The 20,463-nt window shown below is 38.0% G+C and overlaps 1 protein-coding gene across 2 annotated transcripts in view; it reads left to right on the top strand.

Moving 5' to 3' along the window:
* Positions 1 to 20,463, top strand: part of DHRSX (dehydrogenase/reductase X-linked) — a 163,249-nt gene that overhangs the window by 37,586 nt on the left and 105,200 nt on the right. For both annotated transcript variants that reach the window (XM_039725674.1, XM_039725675.1), the window contains one exon: positions 11,868 to 11,936. In XM_039725674.1, coding sequence (XP_039581608.1) covers positions 11,868 to 11,936 — 69 coding nt within the window. The remainder of the gene's footprint in view (positions 1 to 11,867; positions 11,937 to 20,463) is intronic.

Here is a 20,463-nt window from a genome sequence, read left to right on the forward strand (position 1 = left end):
AGTAGTATTACAGCATAGTTTAGTGGGGGATGATCTGTGTTATAAGGATAGAGGAAGACCTTATAACTTCATCCATGTAAAAATTGCACATTTACTTCTCAGTTTGTCACTGTAAGAGGCCTTTGTAGGCAAGACAAGAAAATAAATACCTAGAGATTCAGTCGTGTTGGTCTGAGATGGACTGGGCAATTCACCTTCTGGAGCTGCCTGTTTCTCTCTGTGGGTAATAAAGTGTTGATAAGGTGACTGAGTTAGAGTGACACATTTGAAGTTAGGTGAATTTCTCTATGAACTCAAAAACTGTCCTGTGTGCACCATTTCTTCTTTCTACCACAGACACTATTTAAGAGACTTCATATTTTTTAAAGCTTTTTCTACTCCATATATATATTTATGCACTAATATCTCTACTAAATCAGAATGTAGTATAATGAATAGTTATATGTTTAAAATGCTACATTTTCTCATTTCATCTTTCCTTAACTAGATTTTTACCTAAACCCCTGTAACTTGTATTCCAGAGAATCACTACAGATTGCTGTTTCATTGTGCACTATGAAGCTGGTAATGCCATTTTGTTCAGCTTTTATAGAGATTTTGCTCTCTCTAAGGTTCTGTACACATATCATTCCCACTCCAAACAATGAACGAGAGCACAGTAGCCGTGTACTTTTAATGTAGTGCAGTCAGTAACATAATGGAGTTGTCCTGGAATCATACAGGTGTAACACCATTTACTCATACATGTTTTAATAGATGTGTCAAACCCAAGCGTCTGCAAAGTGCAAGTAGATGCTTCTTTATGTAGCTAAATGCTAGATGTTACTAATGTAGCTAGATGTAGCTAATGATGTCAGCATTAATATTTCACTAAAATTGCTTTTCATCTTTAACGTGCACTGCAAAAATGTACTCACTGGGAAAACAAAAAGAGTTATTTTCTTCTCATTGCATAGGGTCACAAAAGCATAGAATGTTCTTTTTTTCAAGATTTATTTTGTATCACTTAAAGTTTAGGGTATTCCATGTAACAAAATTCAGTGGAAGAGTTTTGGGAATGGGAGGATGAGGTTTAGGTGCAGAATCTGTAAATAAGCTGAATTTTTTTCAACTCACAGTCACTCCCTCATAAATCTCATTCACTCACCCTCACACCAATAGTCTCATAAGCACCAAGATGTGTGAGCTCATGTGATCTTGTGAGCATCACCCAAGTATGGGAAAAGGTCGTGCCAGCTGACAGTCCTTATCCTGTCCCTGTGGTTCTTCTTGATCAGAAGTGACAGGCTAGTTTATGGTCAGATCTGCCACAGAAGTTGTGCAGTCTCATTCTCTGGACATATTAACAATTCATCTGGATGTACCCTGTGTTACTTGTTCTGGGTGAAGCTGTGTTAGCAGAGGGATTGGACAGAGCTCCCTTCCAACCACTACTATTCAGTGATCTTTTATATTGCTCAGTACATTTTTCCTGGTCTATATATATATATAGGTTCTGTCTATAGCCTATTTTTAGGCCAGGCTAACAGGAAAAATAATTGTATGGGTATTTTGCTGTAACCTGGAGATGTTATCCTCCTGATGGCAGAGTGCATGGTTGTCTGCTGCCAGTCTTCTGTGCTGTGGCCTTGACATGCACGGCACAGGAACAGTGTCCTCAAAACATGTCTTTTTTTGTCAATAAAGGACATTCTTTTAACACTTTGCTCTTTCTTTTGGTGCCTACAAACACACACACTTCCATTCACTCCACAATTGTATCAGTCTTTCTATTTTCATTACGAATCCCTAAAAAGGTGAATTAATGAAATTAATTATAGGAAGCATTCGATGAGTAAGTCTACCAGCTGATTCATTTCTTCCAAGCAAACTCTGACCTAAACACTGAGCTCTATGAGTCACAGCCATCTTTTTTGCCTGTGAAACTCTTCAGACCAAAGCAGCCCTGTCAGTGGAATGGATAGTCCCAGGCGCTTTTCCAGCTGCAAGATCATGTCAGTCTCAAAAACACATTAAATGCAATGACCTTCCATCCTTGCTCATAACTATTGGGCCCAAGTGTCTAGAGTGTGTTTGAAATATCTGCTGGCACATTGGCACGCATTAGCACATTCTGCCTCAGGCCACACAAGGCTCAAATAAGAGAGCAAGCGTGCTCAAGCTTTCTCCTCCAGAAATGTTTTCACCCTGTGTTTGTATATAGACATGAAATTCTGTGAAAAAGGTGTGGATCTTAAGTGAATTTGGGCTTGCAAGAGAGACTCATGTGTAGCTTGCAGTCAATCATGCTCAATCACTGAATGCTTGTTTGCCATTATAGGAGCTGTAGCAATAAAGGATGATATCTCTGCAGCAGGCAAATGAGTCAAGCCTGAATGTCTGATGTGAAAAATGATTCACCGTTTATGATGGATGTGATTTTGATTCAGTTTGACATTTTAGAGGAGTAAATATTTGAAACAACCTACTTTTGAATCCAATCCACCAATGGAATGAGGAAAGCAAATAAGTAGAAAGTATGTTATCTTGTGGAGCTTGAGTAGGCACAGTATGAAAAGGCAGTATGTTCACTCAGAGCCTTTACAGCAAGTGGTTTCATAGTTCTTTTAAACCTCCTTGCTATCCAGTCCCAGCATTGGTGCACAAGACTCCATCCCCCATTGATGCTTTCCCTCTGCAGGTGATGCTCACCCTGCCCTCAGCCTCTCCCTGGGAAAGAGGTTTTGACGAATGCTAAAAATGATGAAAGTAATTTTCTGTATGTTTGATAGATTTCATTGAGGCTTTCTGCCAGGCTGCTTCTCCTGGTAGCTTTGCTCACAGTCAGCAGGGCTTTTACTTCAGGAAAATCTCATGGCAAGCACCAAACCCCTGGTGGGGAAAACTGATGGCTGTGATGAATCTTCACAATCAAGCTATACAGGGAACTCCTGCTCTCTGCTATGCAATTTACTAGTTGATCAATAAACTTGCAATTTCATTTTCAGAGAGAGAAGGTAAATGACACATTGTATTCAGCAGTGACTGATATTGAAGGTGGTGTTTTGTATGCACTTACAAATAAATATGCTCTTCACAATGAGGACATTGGAAATCAGGATATCCTGGACATTTCTATGACCTCCCCCAACCCAGGGCATAAAACACAGTACGTTCAGCTCTGGTTCAAGGTGTTTGCCACAGTTTTGTGAGTCTCAATTTAGAGTGATAAAAAGGCATAAAGTCTTCATATTCCTTCCATCCTTGTTCACAGATGTTTAATTTTGTAAGGATTTTGTGTGTGCATGTTAAAATTGTTGACTCAAAAAAGAAAAGCCTCCATTTGATTTCTTTTTTTTTTTTTGTCCTCAGTACATTAATAAAAGAAGGCTGAGATAATGCGTGGTAATATCTAATGTAGAAGTTTTGATAATTCTATCTGAAAACATATGTGAATAAAAATCAAAAGATTTGCACTTTTACAATGTTACACTTATGCTTGGTATAAAACACCAGGTTCAGGGCAGTGTAATCAATCTCTAATGTCTGAGTATATCAGTGTCATAAGTTTCTAAGACAGGCTCACATTTTGAAGGAAGCAATCCCAATATACTTATATATATGTATATATATTCAGGTGACTTATTTGAGCTTTGCAATTTTGGCTTGAGCCCTGCAATTTTGGCATAAATAAATGTACTTCCATCACCAGATTCAGCACTTCTGTGTGACCTCGGTAAGCTCTGCAGGAGACTAAGCAAGAGATATTTCTGTCACCTCTTTCATTCCCATTAGTTTCCAATTTTCAAGCTGGATTCTCTGCACCATGAATCAGAATTTGTATAATACTACAAAGTGACTTTAGAGGAATAATTAAATCCTATCAAGATGGTGCAATAGTTCATTTTCAAAGAGAGTTTGATTTAATTTCAATTACTGAAAATTTCTATGGGTTACTTTAGTAGTCTTTTTTAATATACATAGATCTATGAGATGCTTGGGTTATATATTTTTTCTTGAAAAGTATTTATCTTCCTAATTTCAGCCAGGTTTTTTTAAGTCTGAATGAGTTCTAGAGCTAGTCAGGAAGCGTCAAAATGTTGCCAACCTATAAAAAGTGGGTGATGATTTCTTTTTTCTCTATGAGCATAAGATTCCTTTACAATTGTAATTCAGTTCAGGTTTTATCATATCAGTGCACTGTAATCAGGGTTATCAAAAACTCTGTTTACAGTACTGTTAATTATGTACCATACATGTGCACACAGCCACACACAGTCTTCCAAATATGTATGAATTTTGTCAAACAGTTTAGTCCCTAACTTCTGTTGGAAAACTGTCACATCTGTTCTTGTTTTAACACATGGTGCTTTCAACAAATAATTTTATAGGAGGGGCACATAATGAACTGACAAGTGCTTCAAATTGTATCAAACTGTTCTGGGTGATAAAGACCAAGGACGTGTGAAGAATTGCAGGAAGACCATAAGAAGCTGAGGGTTAAAAGGCATGTACAACTCAATGTAGATCAATATGGAGTGATGGACATGGGGAAAAAATTTAATGCCAAAAGAAGACATGATGGATTCTCTGTCAAGCATCACCACTTCAGAAGTAGATCTCAGGGTCAAAACAGGTCATTCTGTGAAATTCAGTGGTACCCCATAGGGTGCAAAAATCAAAACAAATATTAGAAATTATTAGAAAATGAACAAACTAAATAGACAATATGAGTTGATTCAACTGTATGAATCCTTTGTGGGCCAGAACCTTAAATACTGTGTTGTGTTCTGGTATGCCTATTTCAGAATGGTTTTGAAGGGTTTAGAGGAAAACAAGTTTTCTCAGGGGGATGGAAAGGCAACCTTATGAGAAGCAACCAAATGGACTTGAAGTCTTCAATCTGTTCACTGTCTCTGAAATATATAAAATGAGCAGCTAAAAAGATACTTAAAATAGTATGAAGACTGTTACAAACTCAGTATAAAAACGGTATTGGACATCAAAAAGAAATTAAAACAATCTAAAACAGGTCACTGTGATTAAAACCAAAATGCATCAGAAGTGTGAAAGTATCTGCTGCATAAAACCTTAAATAATCCTTGGTAAAGGAGAAGTGTAAGGTGGACAAATTCAGTGCTGAGCAGTTTTGGAAAACATTGTGCATAGGCCAGTAAGTGTGTTTTTTATATTAAAGATAAATCAGGCATTTAAAAACATGTAGAGTTAAATATGTGTTATTGTAATTTTGGAAGAGTTAGTGCAGTTTTTCTAGGTGTTTGTTTAATTTATTCATTAAGCATTTATGCTTGATGTTTTGAAATATTCAATAACTCCATGAATTAATTTAATGCTGGTTTTCAAAAGTTTTTGTTAAGATTCATGCCAAAAGATTTAAAGTGGCTGGCTTGTCTTCAGATAAGAGAAAGATCTCTTGTAGTTTAGTAATAGAATAGGAGGCAAAAAACAATATTAAGAAATAATTTATCAGCTTTGAGCTGGAGCAAAGATACTTATGGTCCCTTAGACAGATGTCCAGTACATTTATAAAAGACAGATACAAATACAGATTGAAGAATGAGATGATACATTTTGTTTAAATGTGTTTAGGATATTCAAAATTGTTTGACTATTGATAATTAAAGGATTTGAGTTTCTGACATGTAAAAGAGTGAGATGATACATTTTGTTTAAATGTGTGATATTCAAAATTGTTTGACTATTGATAATTAAAGGATTTGAGTTTCTGACATGTAAGGAGAGGCTTGAGAGAGCTGCATTTTGTCTGAAACGGAGAGAAGGGTTAGGTGGACCTTTTCCAGTGTATAAGTACTTAATAGGAAAAAAAAACTTTTTTTGTTTTCCTGAAAAGTAGAGAAGGGTTAGGTGTACCTTTTCCAGTGTATAAGTATTTAATAGGAAATTTTTTTTTTTTTTTTTTTTTTTTTTTAATTGTGGGTGGTCAAACACTGGCACAGGCTGCAGAGAGAGGTTGAGGAGTCTCCATCCCTGGAAACACCTGAGATCTGACTGGACATGGTCCTGGGCCACCAATTGTAGCAAAGGGTGGTACTGGGTGGTGTCCAGAGATGCCTTGTGAAATCTTAACTACTATGAAGAATAGGAAATAATCTCCCGACAGTGGATGACTGTGTTATGAAAGGATGGATAAATACAGTGCTAGTAAATGCAAATGCAGAATATGAGAAAAACCAGCCACACCTATCTATTTACAAGAATAGGACCTAAATTAACTGCTAGTCAAAGAGTTAAATAAATATTGTGATTTACTGTTGGAAGCTCTATGTACAACATCATCGATATTTCATGCCAGTCATAAAGGCAAATAAAATTATATTACTTAGCAGGAAAGAAGATGAAAACAGGACAGAAAGCGTCCCTCTTCCTTTATAGAAACCATTGGATCATCCTGCTGTGCATACTCAAAAGGAGTCTGGTTGAACTGGAAAAAAATAAAGAGTGATGGTTAGGAGTAGAGGATGGCTTTGTACAAGGTGGGGCACAGAACAAAGGTCCTTCTGCTTCCAAACAGATGACTGAGGTGTGATATCATACAGTTATGAATGGTGTAGAAAGTGAAGGAGAAGTGGTCATTCCCTGTATTATTGTACACAAAGTAGGGAGCATCCAACAAAATAAAAAATACACAACAAACAAGCTACTGAAGTACAACCTTTTGAATGTCATTAAGTGTGTCATTAAATCACAGAGCCTGCTGTCCCAGAACTCTTTGGTGGTCAAGCGCTTGAATGAACTGAAAGTGCAATTAGGTGAAGTAGTGCAGGCCATGTTCATTGGGAGGCTATGTGTGACCTTGGATTCAGGAAATCTCTGAAACTTCCTGTTTCTGGGAGAGTGTACTGGAGAAAATCACTCATAGATTTATTGCTGTTGTGTCTTATCCTTAAGTATCTGCTACAGGTTATTGTTGGAAAGAGGGCACTTGTCTAGATGTATCTTGGGTTTGTAAACAGGGTCCTTCTTAACCTCCTGTTAGAACAGGTGGGTAGCTGGAACCTAAGGCAATAATGAGGATTTCTTTTCCCTTTGCAAATCAACATTCTCTCCGTTGCTCATTTTTTGCTTCTTTTCTCAAAGGAACACTTAGAACAATATTTTCACCTTTCATGTATAAAAGACATGTATTTAATTGTGACTGCTGTGTGATGAACTCAATGACAAAAGACATGTGGTATCTCTAGATACAAGGAAGTTTGTATCATGTTCACAATTTATTTTTCATATCTGGTCACATCCTTATACCTAGCTTTATTGAAATCCATGCCTTAAATGTTTTACAGATGAGGTGTAAGATCTGTATTCCTTTTATTGAAGATTTTACAAATTCCTTTAAAAGAAACCTTACAAATTCCTTAAAAAAACTACTCGTATTGAGTTCAAATTTCTCATCCTTGGAGATTTTGGGGGCAGTTATTCCTCTCTTTTAGGCATATTCTATTTTTTGTGCACACTCATAAAATCATAATCTTCCTAACCCTAGCTGATAGGATTTTGTTTTCCTCTCAAGGCATTGGGTGCCCTCATAAGCCCTGTCTTCAGGCTGGTGCTTCAAAGAAATCAGTTCCCCTTCAATCATAATGAGGATTATGCTACTCTGAGGAGGCATCTTGATTCAAATTTCCATTTGGAAACCTTTGTATTCTGTTGCACAAAGGCATCTAACCATTATCCTTTGCAATTCGCCAGTCAGATGGAATACCCTTATGCAGAATTGATTACTGTACCACCAAGCTTTTCCTGGTAAACACGTAAGGGTTTATGGGCACCACTTCTCAACTTGGGTTGTTCAAAGTCAGCAGTGGGGAGAGGGAAGGGCCATGGGGCATGCTGCACACCCTGGAAAGTTATCCATTGTTTCAGGGAGTAACTGATCTGTAATTATGGCTCCATAAATCAAGGGATGAGCGTTATCTCAGGCTCCCCAGGCACTGGTGACTGAGGGGGTCACACTTGCCAGCAGCTGGGGCGTGTGGGAAGAGCTGGAGGCGATGTGCCAGCACGGCTGCCCAGCCACTGGGCAGCTCTCCCTCCTGCCTTCCCTCGGGGGTCCCTGCAATGGGTTTATCGCAGGCTGAGGGGTGCCTTGTGCACAAGGTGGCTCAGGCTCCAAGCTGGAGTGGTCAGGTCTTTCTCTGGACACCACATGCTGGTTGCCTTGAGTCTTCTTGGTGTTCATCTCCAAAAGTTCTTATTTGCCTTCATTTTGTGCTATCTTACTGAAAGTGAGGAAACTTTTCCCTTGGCAAACTTAAGGAAGCAAAGGCTTTTTAGATTTTTGGGTTTATTCTCTCCAGGCAACCTTAAGCTTTACAGGCTCTATTGTTGATCACAGACTATTTTAAATTTTTTTATAATGCCCTGAAATTTTCTTGAAACATCAAGATTGCAAATTCTTAGTTTTGCAAAATGCCATTTGGAAAAGCTCTTGCTTTCTTTATCAGGATCAGTCTTTTACATAAATTCAGTGTGTGAGTAGCAATTACTCTTTTGAAGAGATAGTCACATTAAAAGAAATTTAAAATATTGTATTAAAAATACATATAGATGTATCAGAACCCCTTAATTAGCGATAATGTGTTTTTAGCCCATGCTGGCTTTCTAAGGGCCATGCTTATTTCAGGCCTTGTTCAGATAGAGCAATCTCTGTGATAATTCTGTTGAAATCCCTGAAATAACTTTCAGAGTTAGGATCTACTTAAGTGACTAAGATAAGAGAGCCTGACATTTAGGAAAAGATCCAAAGTCTATTAGTACTGATAAGAATTTTAGTGTGTACTTCTCTGATGGCTTCATATCAACTTGCTTTGACTTGTGATGTTTGTGTAAGTAAACGTGGAGGAGATTTGACTAAAAATTATATTTAAACATGTTTTCCTTTTTTTCCAGTATTTTTTAAGAATTATATTTTTGTGCCATTGAAATTATATCTGATTTTATAAGGGTGCATCTGTTTAGAATGATTTTATTTTTATATTATTAGGTTTTTTTCAGAATTTATTTTAGTCAGGGTTGTTATTGAATAAGTCTCACCCAAATTCTTCACTATTCTGTGTGGACTAAGTGGAAAAAACCCCATCAGGTAGGGCACCGAACTGCTTGTATAAACAGTTCTTGAGACAATTATATCTATTTTGGGTTCCCAGTAGATATTTTAAATTAGCATGAAAAGCAAGATTATTATGGTTTTGGGTACTTTGATGATCTAAGCTCCCAAGACAATGAATCCCTCTTTCTCAAAGCTTTTTCTAAGATTCCCTCTCTGTATAAAATACATGATCTCTCTTCCCTTTCTTACCCTTCCCATCAAACCATTTGAATTCAGAGTAGGCAGATCTTATGCGACAGATGCTATAACACTTGAAATGGACAAATTCTGGTATATGGAACATATGGAAATTATGGTGAATCATTGAAAAAATGTCCAGCCAGAGGATCAGTTTGTGTATCGAAAAATTTTTTTAAAGAATCATGACAAATATGATACTGAGGATTTAAACCAGCTGACTGCAGTAAGAATTTGACCCTCATCTAGCAAACCATCCCCTTCCTGAATTTAGGGTGCTGTTCATCTGTTCAGTGCACTTGAAGGTTGTGCCCTTTAGTGACCCAATTTCATCAAGAAGTTGCAGATTAGTTTTGATTTTTCCCAACTCAAAGCTGACTGTGTTAGCTTGATGACTTAAAAAGCATTTTGAAAAAAAAAATTGAATAATTAATATAGCACTTACAAGGAGGTTGATCTTTTTGATGCCTGCCACTCACTTTGCTTAGAAGATGCCAGAAGGATGCACTAGAAGGGAAGCAGTGCGAAAGTGCAACATCCCCTTCCTCTCTCCACCTTCCCTTGGCAAGGGAGTGCTGATCTCCTTAACCTAACTCAGAAGCCCAGATTAGCCTCCCAGTTTCATGGTATCCTTCTGATCTAAGTGTCTTTGTGCTTTTTGTAGGGATTTTGGTCATTTGTTCAATGACTTTATTCTTTCTTACAGGATTTTCTTTGAAAGAAGGATTTTTAAAACCTCTATTATTGTGGCAGTTTTCACTGAAGCTATTTCAATTTTGCCATACTCCAGCCTTCAGTGTTTGGTTTTCAAACTCTGTTGGATCAGGCTGGAAACAGACATCTGAAGTGACTGTTTAGCAAAATAATAATTTTTTCCCAGTGGTCTAGAGTGAAAAATATGCAAATATGACAAAAATGAGCTCATTTGGAAGGCACTGAGCTTTAATGAATAACCATTTATATAACAGCAAAATAAAGCAAATTAAAATTTGTTGTGAACACAAACTCTTTTAAAAGAACAAATTAAATGGACATACTGAGAGTTATATCAAGATACTGGGGGCTTTAAGCCTGATCTCTGCACGAGAGGTGCTGGATAAAAGAGGAATCAAATAAGATGTTCACAGAATTGGCACATAAGTATTCTTATTTCTAGCATAACAGTATACAGCTTAAAACACTGAGTTTGAAATCCTACTCTAGTACATTACTTGAGGTGAAACAGTGAGGAAAATAATCTGTTGCCCATAAACCCCGTGCACAATTTTCTCCAGAAATGGCAGTTTCACTGGAGGGTTTGTTTGTTGATGCTGCATCTATATCTGGAAATTAGCATCAAACTGAATGTTTTTCTTCTGTGCAAGGCTGGATGGTTTTAAAGGGGAAAAACAGCAAGAAGAAAATACTGTGAATATCTGCTTTGTTGTCTTCCTTCCTTCCTTCCAGTCTGAGCAACATAAGTCCATATTAAACGGAATTTGTAGACAAAAGTTGTACACGTGTATGACTCTAGATTTTATGTGAGAATTATTTTCTCTCCAGTATCTGGAATGCTAAATGTATTAATTTTGGCTACATTTTTGTAAATGTTGTGTTTTCTTGCATATCATGAAAACAAAGATGTGTTTCAAGTCCTTTTTTACTGCAGAAGCATGGCTAAGACTACATTCTCGAAAGAATGCATCTTAGAGCAAATACAAGCATATACCAGCTAATGTGAACAGGGGGCTGAACAAGATACCTACTGAGGTCTCTTACAACTTCATCTTATTCTGTGGTGCTGTGAAAGCAGGAACAGGATACTTGAAGGCTAGCACAAAAAAAAAATCTGTATAGAAACTTTGGCAGAATTTTATATAATGCGGAAAATAGAAAGGCAACTACATGAAGTTCCTAAGAGATAGAAGTATTGTTATCCAATTTAGATAATAAACCATAGGTATTTTGATGTTTCATGCTATGGAAAATATTTGTGGATGGATAAATTGAATGTTAATTTAAAAAATTTAACTTGTGTTAACAATTCCTATATCTCTTTTGCTTATGTTTTTTCCTTTGACCTGTTATAAAAAACTTGCCAAACAAATGTCAGACAATTACTAACCACCCACTTAAGCTGAATGGTACAAAAGACATTTATGTGATGCTTAATCACATTTTATGCCAGCACTAATAAATTGCCTCATGAGCATTTGAGACAGGGTAGTCAGGACTTTCCTCCAACTGTGGAAGTCTTCATTTTCGAAAAAGAGGAAGGGGAAATCTGCTCTAACCTGTAGTGAAGTTTTTGCAGAATCTGAATGTGATACAATTCACTTGTATCACACGATCAAACCTCAAGTCTGCTGGTCCAGTAGATAGTCCTACTTTATATGAATGAATGAGATAAACTGGCAGAACTTGTGGGAATCACAGTGCATTTCTGCAGCCCTCTTCGAAGGCCTCTACAGAACACCTTTCCATCTAAAACTTCATACTGGTTTTACACTGTGGTTGGCACTTCATAGTTGCTAATCCTTAAATTGATTGCATTGCTAATTTTTCATTTTCTGTCCTTTAACAGCTGGAAACAGTGAAAGTGATGGCCAAGAAGCGGTGAGGAAAATAAAAGAAGAAACTTTGACTGGAAAAGGTACCATATCATATATTTCCTTTCAGAAACCATTTTCCCTCTCTTTTTGCTGTCATCTCCTTTTATATGAGATCCCCTTGTGTATTGCTAAATTTTAAAAAAAAATTTGGGGCACTGGAAGAGGTTGCCCAGAGCAGTTGTAGATGCCTCCTTCCTGGAAGTGTTCAAGGTCAGAGTGGATGGAGCCTTGAAAAAACTGGTCTAGTGGAAGGTGTCCCTGCCCATGGCAGGAGGTTTGAAACTAGATGCTCTTTAAGGTCCTTTTTTCCCCCAAATGGTTCTGTGATTCTATGAACCGAATTCCTGAAATAAATCTGACTCAGGATATTTTTTTAAAAATGTTTTCAGCCTTGTTTGGCTTTACCATTTGTCATTGAAAAAGGGTTACCTGCAAGTTATAGTCTGCCTATGTATGTGTATGATTTAATAGATGAGAAAAAAGTCAGAATGCCAACAATTTTTACTAGGGGAAGGACAGCAGGTAAAAGCATGTGTGTGGCTTTCACAGTCTCTGAAAAAATTCCTTTGCCAAGGAATTTTCTCCTGGGAAGCTGAGAAGCCTCAGATAAAAGGAAAACAATTCTTATCTCATTTGCTTTTCCTGTGTTTTGCTTGTATGGATTGTGTTTGGAGATTGTTTACCCAGAGGTGATTGTTTCATTGGACTCTGGTGTGAGTTGTTTTGATTTATTGGCCAATCGGGGCCAAGCTGTGTTGAGACTCTGGAAAGAGTTACGAGTTTTAATTATTATCTTTTTAGTATTCAGTAAGTATGCTTTCTGTTTCTTTAGTATAGTATAGTATAGTATTCTTTAATATAATATAGCATTATAAAGTAATAAATTAGCCTTCTGAGAACATGGAGTCAGATGCATCATTCCTCCCTGCCACGGGGGTCCCTGCAAATACAATAGTGTGTGCTCTTTCACTTTGGTTGTTTTAGAAGCTAAAAGGTTTTTGAAAGATCAAGGCTGCTTGACTGGGTCATTTGACACATGTTAAGAGCTTATAATACTTTGCAAAGTAAAACCATTTTCTTCAGTGTTAATGGACCTTTCATATCAAGCCTAAATTCCTACCTTTCTGTGGTTCTTCTCTTATTTCTTTTATCTGATCATCTGTCATGTTTGTAGAGGTATAAGGACAGCATGGTTTGATAACTAAGAGAAAAGGCATGTTTCACACTACCTGCTCTGCAATTGTAATTTGCAGTTTATGGTGGAGGTTAGTGTAGCTCACATTTTTGTCCCTGGGTGTCACTGGGTGTAGTTCCTAATGGTGCCTGATGATTCATTCCTGCCACTTTGACGCATAATTTCTTGGCAAAATAATAGGGCAGTGTTGCTAGTCCAACCTATTTAGGATCTTCATAGCTTGTTCTGAGATCCGATTCTGTTTTTGTGCCTCTAATAATTACTGTTATGATGATCAAAATACATGTTAATTATTATGTTAAAAACCCTTTCATTATGATTTATCTTTTTACTTAAATAAATGTGCATCCATTATAGCCTCAGGATACATGTATGCTAGTTAAAAGCATCATAAATTAAGGCATAGTTAGAAGGATCATGAAAGGAAAAAGGTAATTATTACATCATTAAAGTCTTTTGCTGGAAGTTTCTGTGCAGAGACCCAAACCAGTTGGAATTAATAATGTCATGTGACTTGCATCAATCTGAATAAACCAGGGTCTATGTTATGTTCTCCCTCTGTGTGATCACAGGCTTTTCCAGAGCTCCAGTCTTTCTTGTTTTTTCTAAGTAAAGTCAGTTATAGCCCTCAGTTATAAACTCCTAAGACACAGATGTCAGTTTGAGGAAGCTGAAAGAGTATTTAAACTTGACTGAAGTTATTCCTCCTTGTAATTATTTTAACTGAGGCTTAAGTAATCTCAGGCCCTGATAGGCTTGGCCTAAAAATAAATTGGGAGAGTATCGTCTTTTTGGAATTTCTGACTGATTGAGGAAAATTTGTATTTACGAGTGCAATGTCCTATACAGAAGACTTGTTCAGAACTGAGAGGCCCTCCTGTGTTACTTTTTATCAATAAATCTGCACTTTGCTTTTAATAGGATGTGTGTGTATATACTAAGTGTCCTTGGTTGGCTATATGATGTTTGTATCCAAACCAAAACACCAAGACAGGGCTGTGCAAGAGTATTACCTTTTCAAAAGCTACAGTTCAAGATCTGTTTAGTCACTACATGAAAACATTGTCAGTTGTCTTGACCCTTTTCCCCTGCTTTTTCTTTGAGCATTTTTCATGGCCAATATGAAAACCCTGCTTTACAGAAACCGCTGCCATCAGGAGCATCAGACTCTTGAAGGACAACTACTCAAAATAGTATTTTTGGCAGTCAGTGTGGTCAAGATTGGGACAATATAACTGTTATGGACAAACAGTATGAGTGGATACCATCAGTTTGGTATCTAGATCTCAGATTCCTTAGAATGAAGAAAATCTCCTTGCTTTTTATCAGGTTAGACAGCAACAAAAGCAAAAGTCAGCAAAAGACCTTGTCCTCTCCTTGTTGCCTGGCTGAGCCATACATAGCACAAACATCCCCAGAGACAGCTCTGGGAAGATGCCAGGCTTATTGAATGCAAGTAATTACAATGTTTTTAAGGCACTGTCATCCTTCTCTGTCTTGGCCTTGTCTGTCTGGGGCTCTGTCTGATATCTAAGGGTAAGTAGTTTTACTTGACATAATCTGTACTTACTTCTGGGACAAGTGAGATTCGAAGCATGTACTTAAGTAATTCCTGTGAAGCAGCTGAGGAGCAATAATGTGCTAACAGTTGCAGAGGAGGATACAAGATAATAATAAAAAGGCTATACATGCAGGTGATGGGATTTTTTTTTTTCTTGTAAAATCATGACAAGACATGAAAAAAGAATGGAGAAAATTTCTGAATACAGGGAGGCAGGAAGCCTGGTTTCCCATCCTGGAGGCATGGAAAGCAGAGCCAATACCAAAAGAGAGTAGAGAACTGGAGAGGAAAGCAGTTGCAGCCATTTGCTACAAAGCAGTGATGCTAAAGGACTCAGAAAATCTAAACATTGTAGCGCTTCATCTCTTCCTTCCACCTACCCTCTCCCGTGATGTTGCATCAGAAATCTTCTTGGTTCCTCTTCCTGCTGATTCCAGACTGTTTAAGTGTCCTCCTTGGTTTTGGGTCTCTGTTCTGGGTAACCTAATACAAAGTGTACGGAGGGAGGATGTACATGGGCAGTTGAGTGGAAGCAAATAAGCTACAAGTCCTTGGGGCATGATAGACCCAGTTAGCTTAACCATCAGAACCTCCTCCATGATAAAGAAATCACAGCCCTCAGATATCCAGAGCAGGCCAGAAGTAGTGTTGCATTGTCATTAAAATTCTCACACCAGCACTATTTCCAAAAGACCAAGGGCAACACATTGCTACACTGTGAATCACAAAGCTGGGAGAAGCCAGGATGATGTGGACGTTTATCTTGCTTCCATTTGTTAAATTGGGAACTTGTGTTGTTAATAGTAGCAATTATATGGCTGGGAAAATCGTTGATGGCTCGGGATTGCCACAGAGATATTCTAATTGGATAAATCTCTGTAATTTGCACATGGGGTGTGTCTCAGTGTGTTCATTAGTTAGATCAGTTGGGTGCTTTTCAGGCAACCCTCAGCTCTTGGCTGCTTGCTCAGTGCAGGTTCCTATCAGGAAGGGCACTGCAGGTCCTGGCCTGGATTCTCTTTGGACAGGACTAGCCTGGGAGGTGAGTTGCAGAAGTAACAGAGCATTACTGCATGGGAGCAAACTTCAGAGTTTATCTGAGCCTTCCACAGACCTACAGCAAATGCCTATGTCAGGTGCCCTGCAAAAATGAGATTCAGAAATGGACTTCTATTGATCTGAACTGCTTGTTAGTGCAACCATAGTTATCAGTGGTGAACAAACTTCACTGAGCTGTGGAAATGGGGGGTTTCTGTAATAAACTCAGCTCTCAACGATACTGCAAAATAATCTCTCCATTTACATAACAGAGTTATATCTCCTGACTCAGTTACCCTCAGCTTATGTCTGCAAATGAAAGCTGGTTTTAGCATGATGATTACAAACATACAAATGTTGAAAACTCATATATAAACATGAATGAAAGCTTCATTCATTCCAGCAAAGGTTCATGAATGCTGATGGAATCAGCAATTAGCAAAACTTTATGCATAAATATCACATAGCACAGTACCAGGGGAAGGCTCTCACATCCAGAGTTTAGGAGCTGCAGTTGCAACTAGAGTCAAAGGAGACAAAAATTATCATTTAGTAAGAGAAGAGGGTGTAAAAGTCATATTAAGCATAGACCTCTTCAAAAGGAGAAGCCTGTGTTTAATCGCACCCAACATTTTTGCGGCAATTCAAATAAAACCACAATTATAAAACTACAAGCTAAATTCACAGCATTCATGAAACTTCCATTTGAAGTCAGGTGAGAAAGGAAGAACAGACTTTCTCCCTCAGAGTTAGAGGAATGCAGAGGTTAGCACAGTGGCAACCAAATTGTGTCATTTACAGTCTGACCCACATCAAGACAGCGTGGGCCAAATAGTAGAATGAATTGTCTTAAAAAAAAAAAAGCCTGGCTTTTTCCCAGAGCTTTCTCTAGAGATGTTTATGCTACATGTGACTCAGCCAGGGAATAAGGAGATGGCAAGGTCTCTTGCTCCCTTTTGTAGTATAACTTGCTAATAAATAAGGAATTTTTCCTTTTCTTAGAGATCTGAGACTGAAGAATTGACGTGAGAGAAGATAGGCTAATGTGGCTGATTCGTACCACATATAATTACAGAATAACTTGTGGGTGGTTTCCCCACAACACTTGCTGTGTCAGGCACCAGTTTTAACAGAGCAGTCCAGCTTTTTCTGCTCTGTACCAGAGAGTTTGTTAGCTTTCCCTGCAGGCTAGAGGAACTCCTCTGCTGAGTTCCCAAATTCACAAACTTTTAAACATGGTGGTGGTATTCCCATCATGTTAGCTGGAGTTGTCTTCAGCAAAGTGTTCAGCAAGGACTGCTGCCTTGTTAGTATGTGCAAAAATGTCTGCCAGGATTTCTTTTGCATAGCACATCAAAGATGTCACTATGAAAGTGGTCATCCAACCAGTCAAAGATAGTGAAAAATATTTGTGTTTGAGACATATCTTCCATAAGTGTGCATAAGCATGTGTGAGTTTATGCTTGCTTGTGTCACTTTTTTTTTTTTTTTTTTTGGTGGTGTTTTGAGTTGTAAAAGCGTCACATCCTGGGCTTGTGGCTGGACCTAATGAGGTTACTTTGTCTCTTCTACCACATCCTATTGAAATATCCTTTCTCTACCACTGCTGAAAGACCTGTAGGATTGGTTTAAAGAGCTTCCTGACAATGACAGTGCAGTTTCCTCCTACCTGGTTTCTTTTCTTGTGCTGGTGCCTTATCTCCAGTACTTGGCTTTGGCAGGTGAATGACTGCCCTCAGTTGGAGCTGTGCAGCTGAACACCAGGCTTATGAAGGCATCTTAAAAGCCAAGGTGCTGAAATGAATGGGAGTAGAGAAATCTCAGTCTGACATTGTGCCACTCTGCAGGACCCTGTGTGGGACTGCAGAGTTTTTCTGCTTTGTCACTTGATGACAGGTATAAGAACCTTGCCAAAACATTAAGATTTATTTTCCTTCCACAGACACATTTGAGGTTATATTAGGTATATTCAAGCTATATGAACATATTTGAATATTGAAAAACATGGATGAGTTAAACTTAATCTAAATTAGTGACTGGATCCTCCCCATGCACAAGGATGAAAAACTCTTTTCTGGAGACCAAGAAAGTAATGCATGGGCTAATACTTTTCCTCTGTGCTCATACCACTTGTCCCTTATCCAGAAAAACTGGTGACTTTTTGCTTCATATTAAGCAGGGAAGATTTTAATCTACAGAAAGGTGTATCCAGAGCCCTCTAATAAAATCACTTAGGTGAAAAGTTTTCAAATCAATTGTCCTGGTTTTCTGTTTGTTTTGCATAATTATTTGATACAAAACTATGGTTAAATTTGTTAAGCCTGTTTGCTTATGTCTTTTCTTGCTCTCCTTTTGACTTCCAGTGTAACATGATACAGGATTTCTCCTCTCAGTTCTTACAGATACTTAAAACAATAGGCAACCCCCTATTTTTTGGGGTTTCTTAACCCCAAGTGTTTCTTAAGTGTTTCTTAAAACACTTTGGAAATTGAGTGGTCATGTTAACAGTGTGGCAAATCAGAAATTAAGAGCAAAATGAGTATGGTTCGCATAGCTGAAGATGAATTGCATATCTGGATACTGAGATGGAGATAAAGTCTTTCAAATGGGAAATGTATTCATAATGCAGGCACAAGCTCTGCCTGTTAGTTTCCTGAATTCCCATTTCCATTGGAAATGTGAAACACATTTCATTAACAGGCTCTTCCACTAGGAAATGTGATTTTCTCTTATTTAAATTATCTCTAATTGAAACTTAGAGACAAAGAAATGCACAGGTGTAGCTGTAGGCAGAATAACAAAGTCCTGTCAGGTGTCTTGAAATGATTTTCTGAGAGTAAATCACCAAAGCTTTGTGTGACTAATGGCACCAGAGCTCTGAGGTTAGGATTTTGCTGATTGTGCTGCCCTACTGAAGGCAATCTGGAGAAAGGGAGTTTCAAATTAAAATTGCCTCTTCAAGGCTGGAAAAAGCTCCCATTTCAGACTTTTACAGGATTTTAATCCTCTTGTATGCACTTGTAGAGTGCATGATGTTGTGCAGTGACTGAGTAAAGGTGCTCCTGGGTTTGTCACATCCTTTAATATGCCATCATTTTTTCCATCTTGATCAGTAGTTGCAGGCAGGTTGTGTGAGCTATTTCTAGACCTTGTCTGTTTTCAAGAAAATTGCCAGCACATACTGAAAGACAAAGCCAAGAAAAAAGCAATTTGTGTTCTCTCTGGAATGCTTTCATATTTCTCTTCCAAGACCTACATTATATAGACCTATCTTCCGTGAGTTACATGTAGGGCTTTAGAAGTTAATTTGCTTATAACAAGTAGAATATTTTCTGTGGCAATGCCATTGGCTTCTGTACTGGAGATCCAGCTGCCAAGAGCATGGAGAACTTGTGGGCTGCAATAAATGTGGAATAAGCAGAGTCTGTATGCTGTGTGAGCAACCTCCCAGGTATGAGCTGCACATCAAACAACAGGTGCTGGTCAGCCTGCATGTGCAGGCACTGCCAGTATTTCCTTGTCAGCTCCATCCTTGCAGCAGTGTGGTAGAGCTCCAGAGGAAGCACTGCTAGAGAGGAGCCTCTGCACCTCCCAAGGACCAGTGCCACTGTGCTCATGCTTAATTTGTTCTTCAAGGACTATTTATTTGTGGCAAAAATTGAAGCTCTGAATAGATGTCCCAGTTCTTAAATGAGTTATGAGCCAGGCTCTCCTCAGCAGTGCCCAATGACAGGACCAGAGGCACTGGGGGCACAACCGAAAATGCAAGAAATTCCATTTAAAATGTAAAAAACCTTTATCCCTTTATTTATTTATTTATCTGTTTATTTATTTGTTTATTTATTTTTAGCATAAGAGCTTTTGGGTATCAGCACAGGTTGCCCATAGAGTTTGTAGATTCTCCAAAGCCATCTGACCACAGACCTCAGTAACCACCTCCAGATGGCCCAGCATGAGAAGGGGCAATCTCTTTCCAGCCTCAGCCACCCTGTAACTCGGTATATCAGCAAATTTTGGCTGCCAAACCCACATGAAACCCTGTCTGCTTTGTGTGTCCAGACCTGAATACAGGTACTGTAACATACCCAGATTCCAGGACTTCAGGGCCTTCCAGAAACTGTATCAGTGTTCATACAGTGCCAATATTAAGTGCATATTGTGATAGGAATAGCAATAATTTGGCCATAATTCAGTCTTGGGAAGCAGGTATTTGAAAAGAACTTCATAGCAGTGTAAAAAATAACAACTGTGCAAGCAAAATAAACTTTCTGTGGAAACAAAGGGAAGAAATGTAGGAAAGCTGATGTTTAGAGTAAGAATGTAAGCTGAAGCAGCTTACATTCTTGTTTCTTTCGGTGTTTTGGATTTTGGCTTGTTTTATTGCTGTTGCTGTTGTTGTTTTTATTACTGTTGTTCGGGTGTGTTTTGTTTGTGTGTTTTCTTTGGTTGGTTTTTGTTTTGTTCTTGATTTTTGTTTGTTGCTTTCCTTTTTGTTTGTTTTTTTTTTTGTGTAGGGCATAGATAATTTTTGGTTTTAAGACTTGAGTTTTAAAATATAGATTACGAATTTTATGTGTTCAGGATTACATGATGTATGTCATCTCTGCCCCATTTTCATAATCTGACTGTAAATTATCATGTTCGTGTAAACTTTGAAACCCTTCTTAGCCTAAAGTCTTGCAGGAAGTGTGTAATGCCAGCATTTTTAATGGTCTTTTCTGATACCTGGTGCTAGAAAATCTAGTTTGTAAGAAGAAAAAGAAATATTCCTAAA

This window comes from Passer montanus, unplaced genomic scaffold (assembly GCF_014805655.1).
Source record: "Passer montanus isolate IOZ18808 unplaced genomic scaffold, ASM1480565v1 scaffold56, whole genome shotgun sequence".
Taxonomy (NCBI): Eukaryota; Metazoa; Chordata; class Aves; order Passeriformes; family Passeridae; genus Passer; species Passer montanus.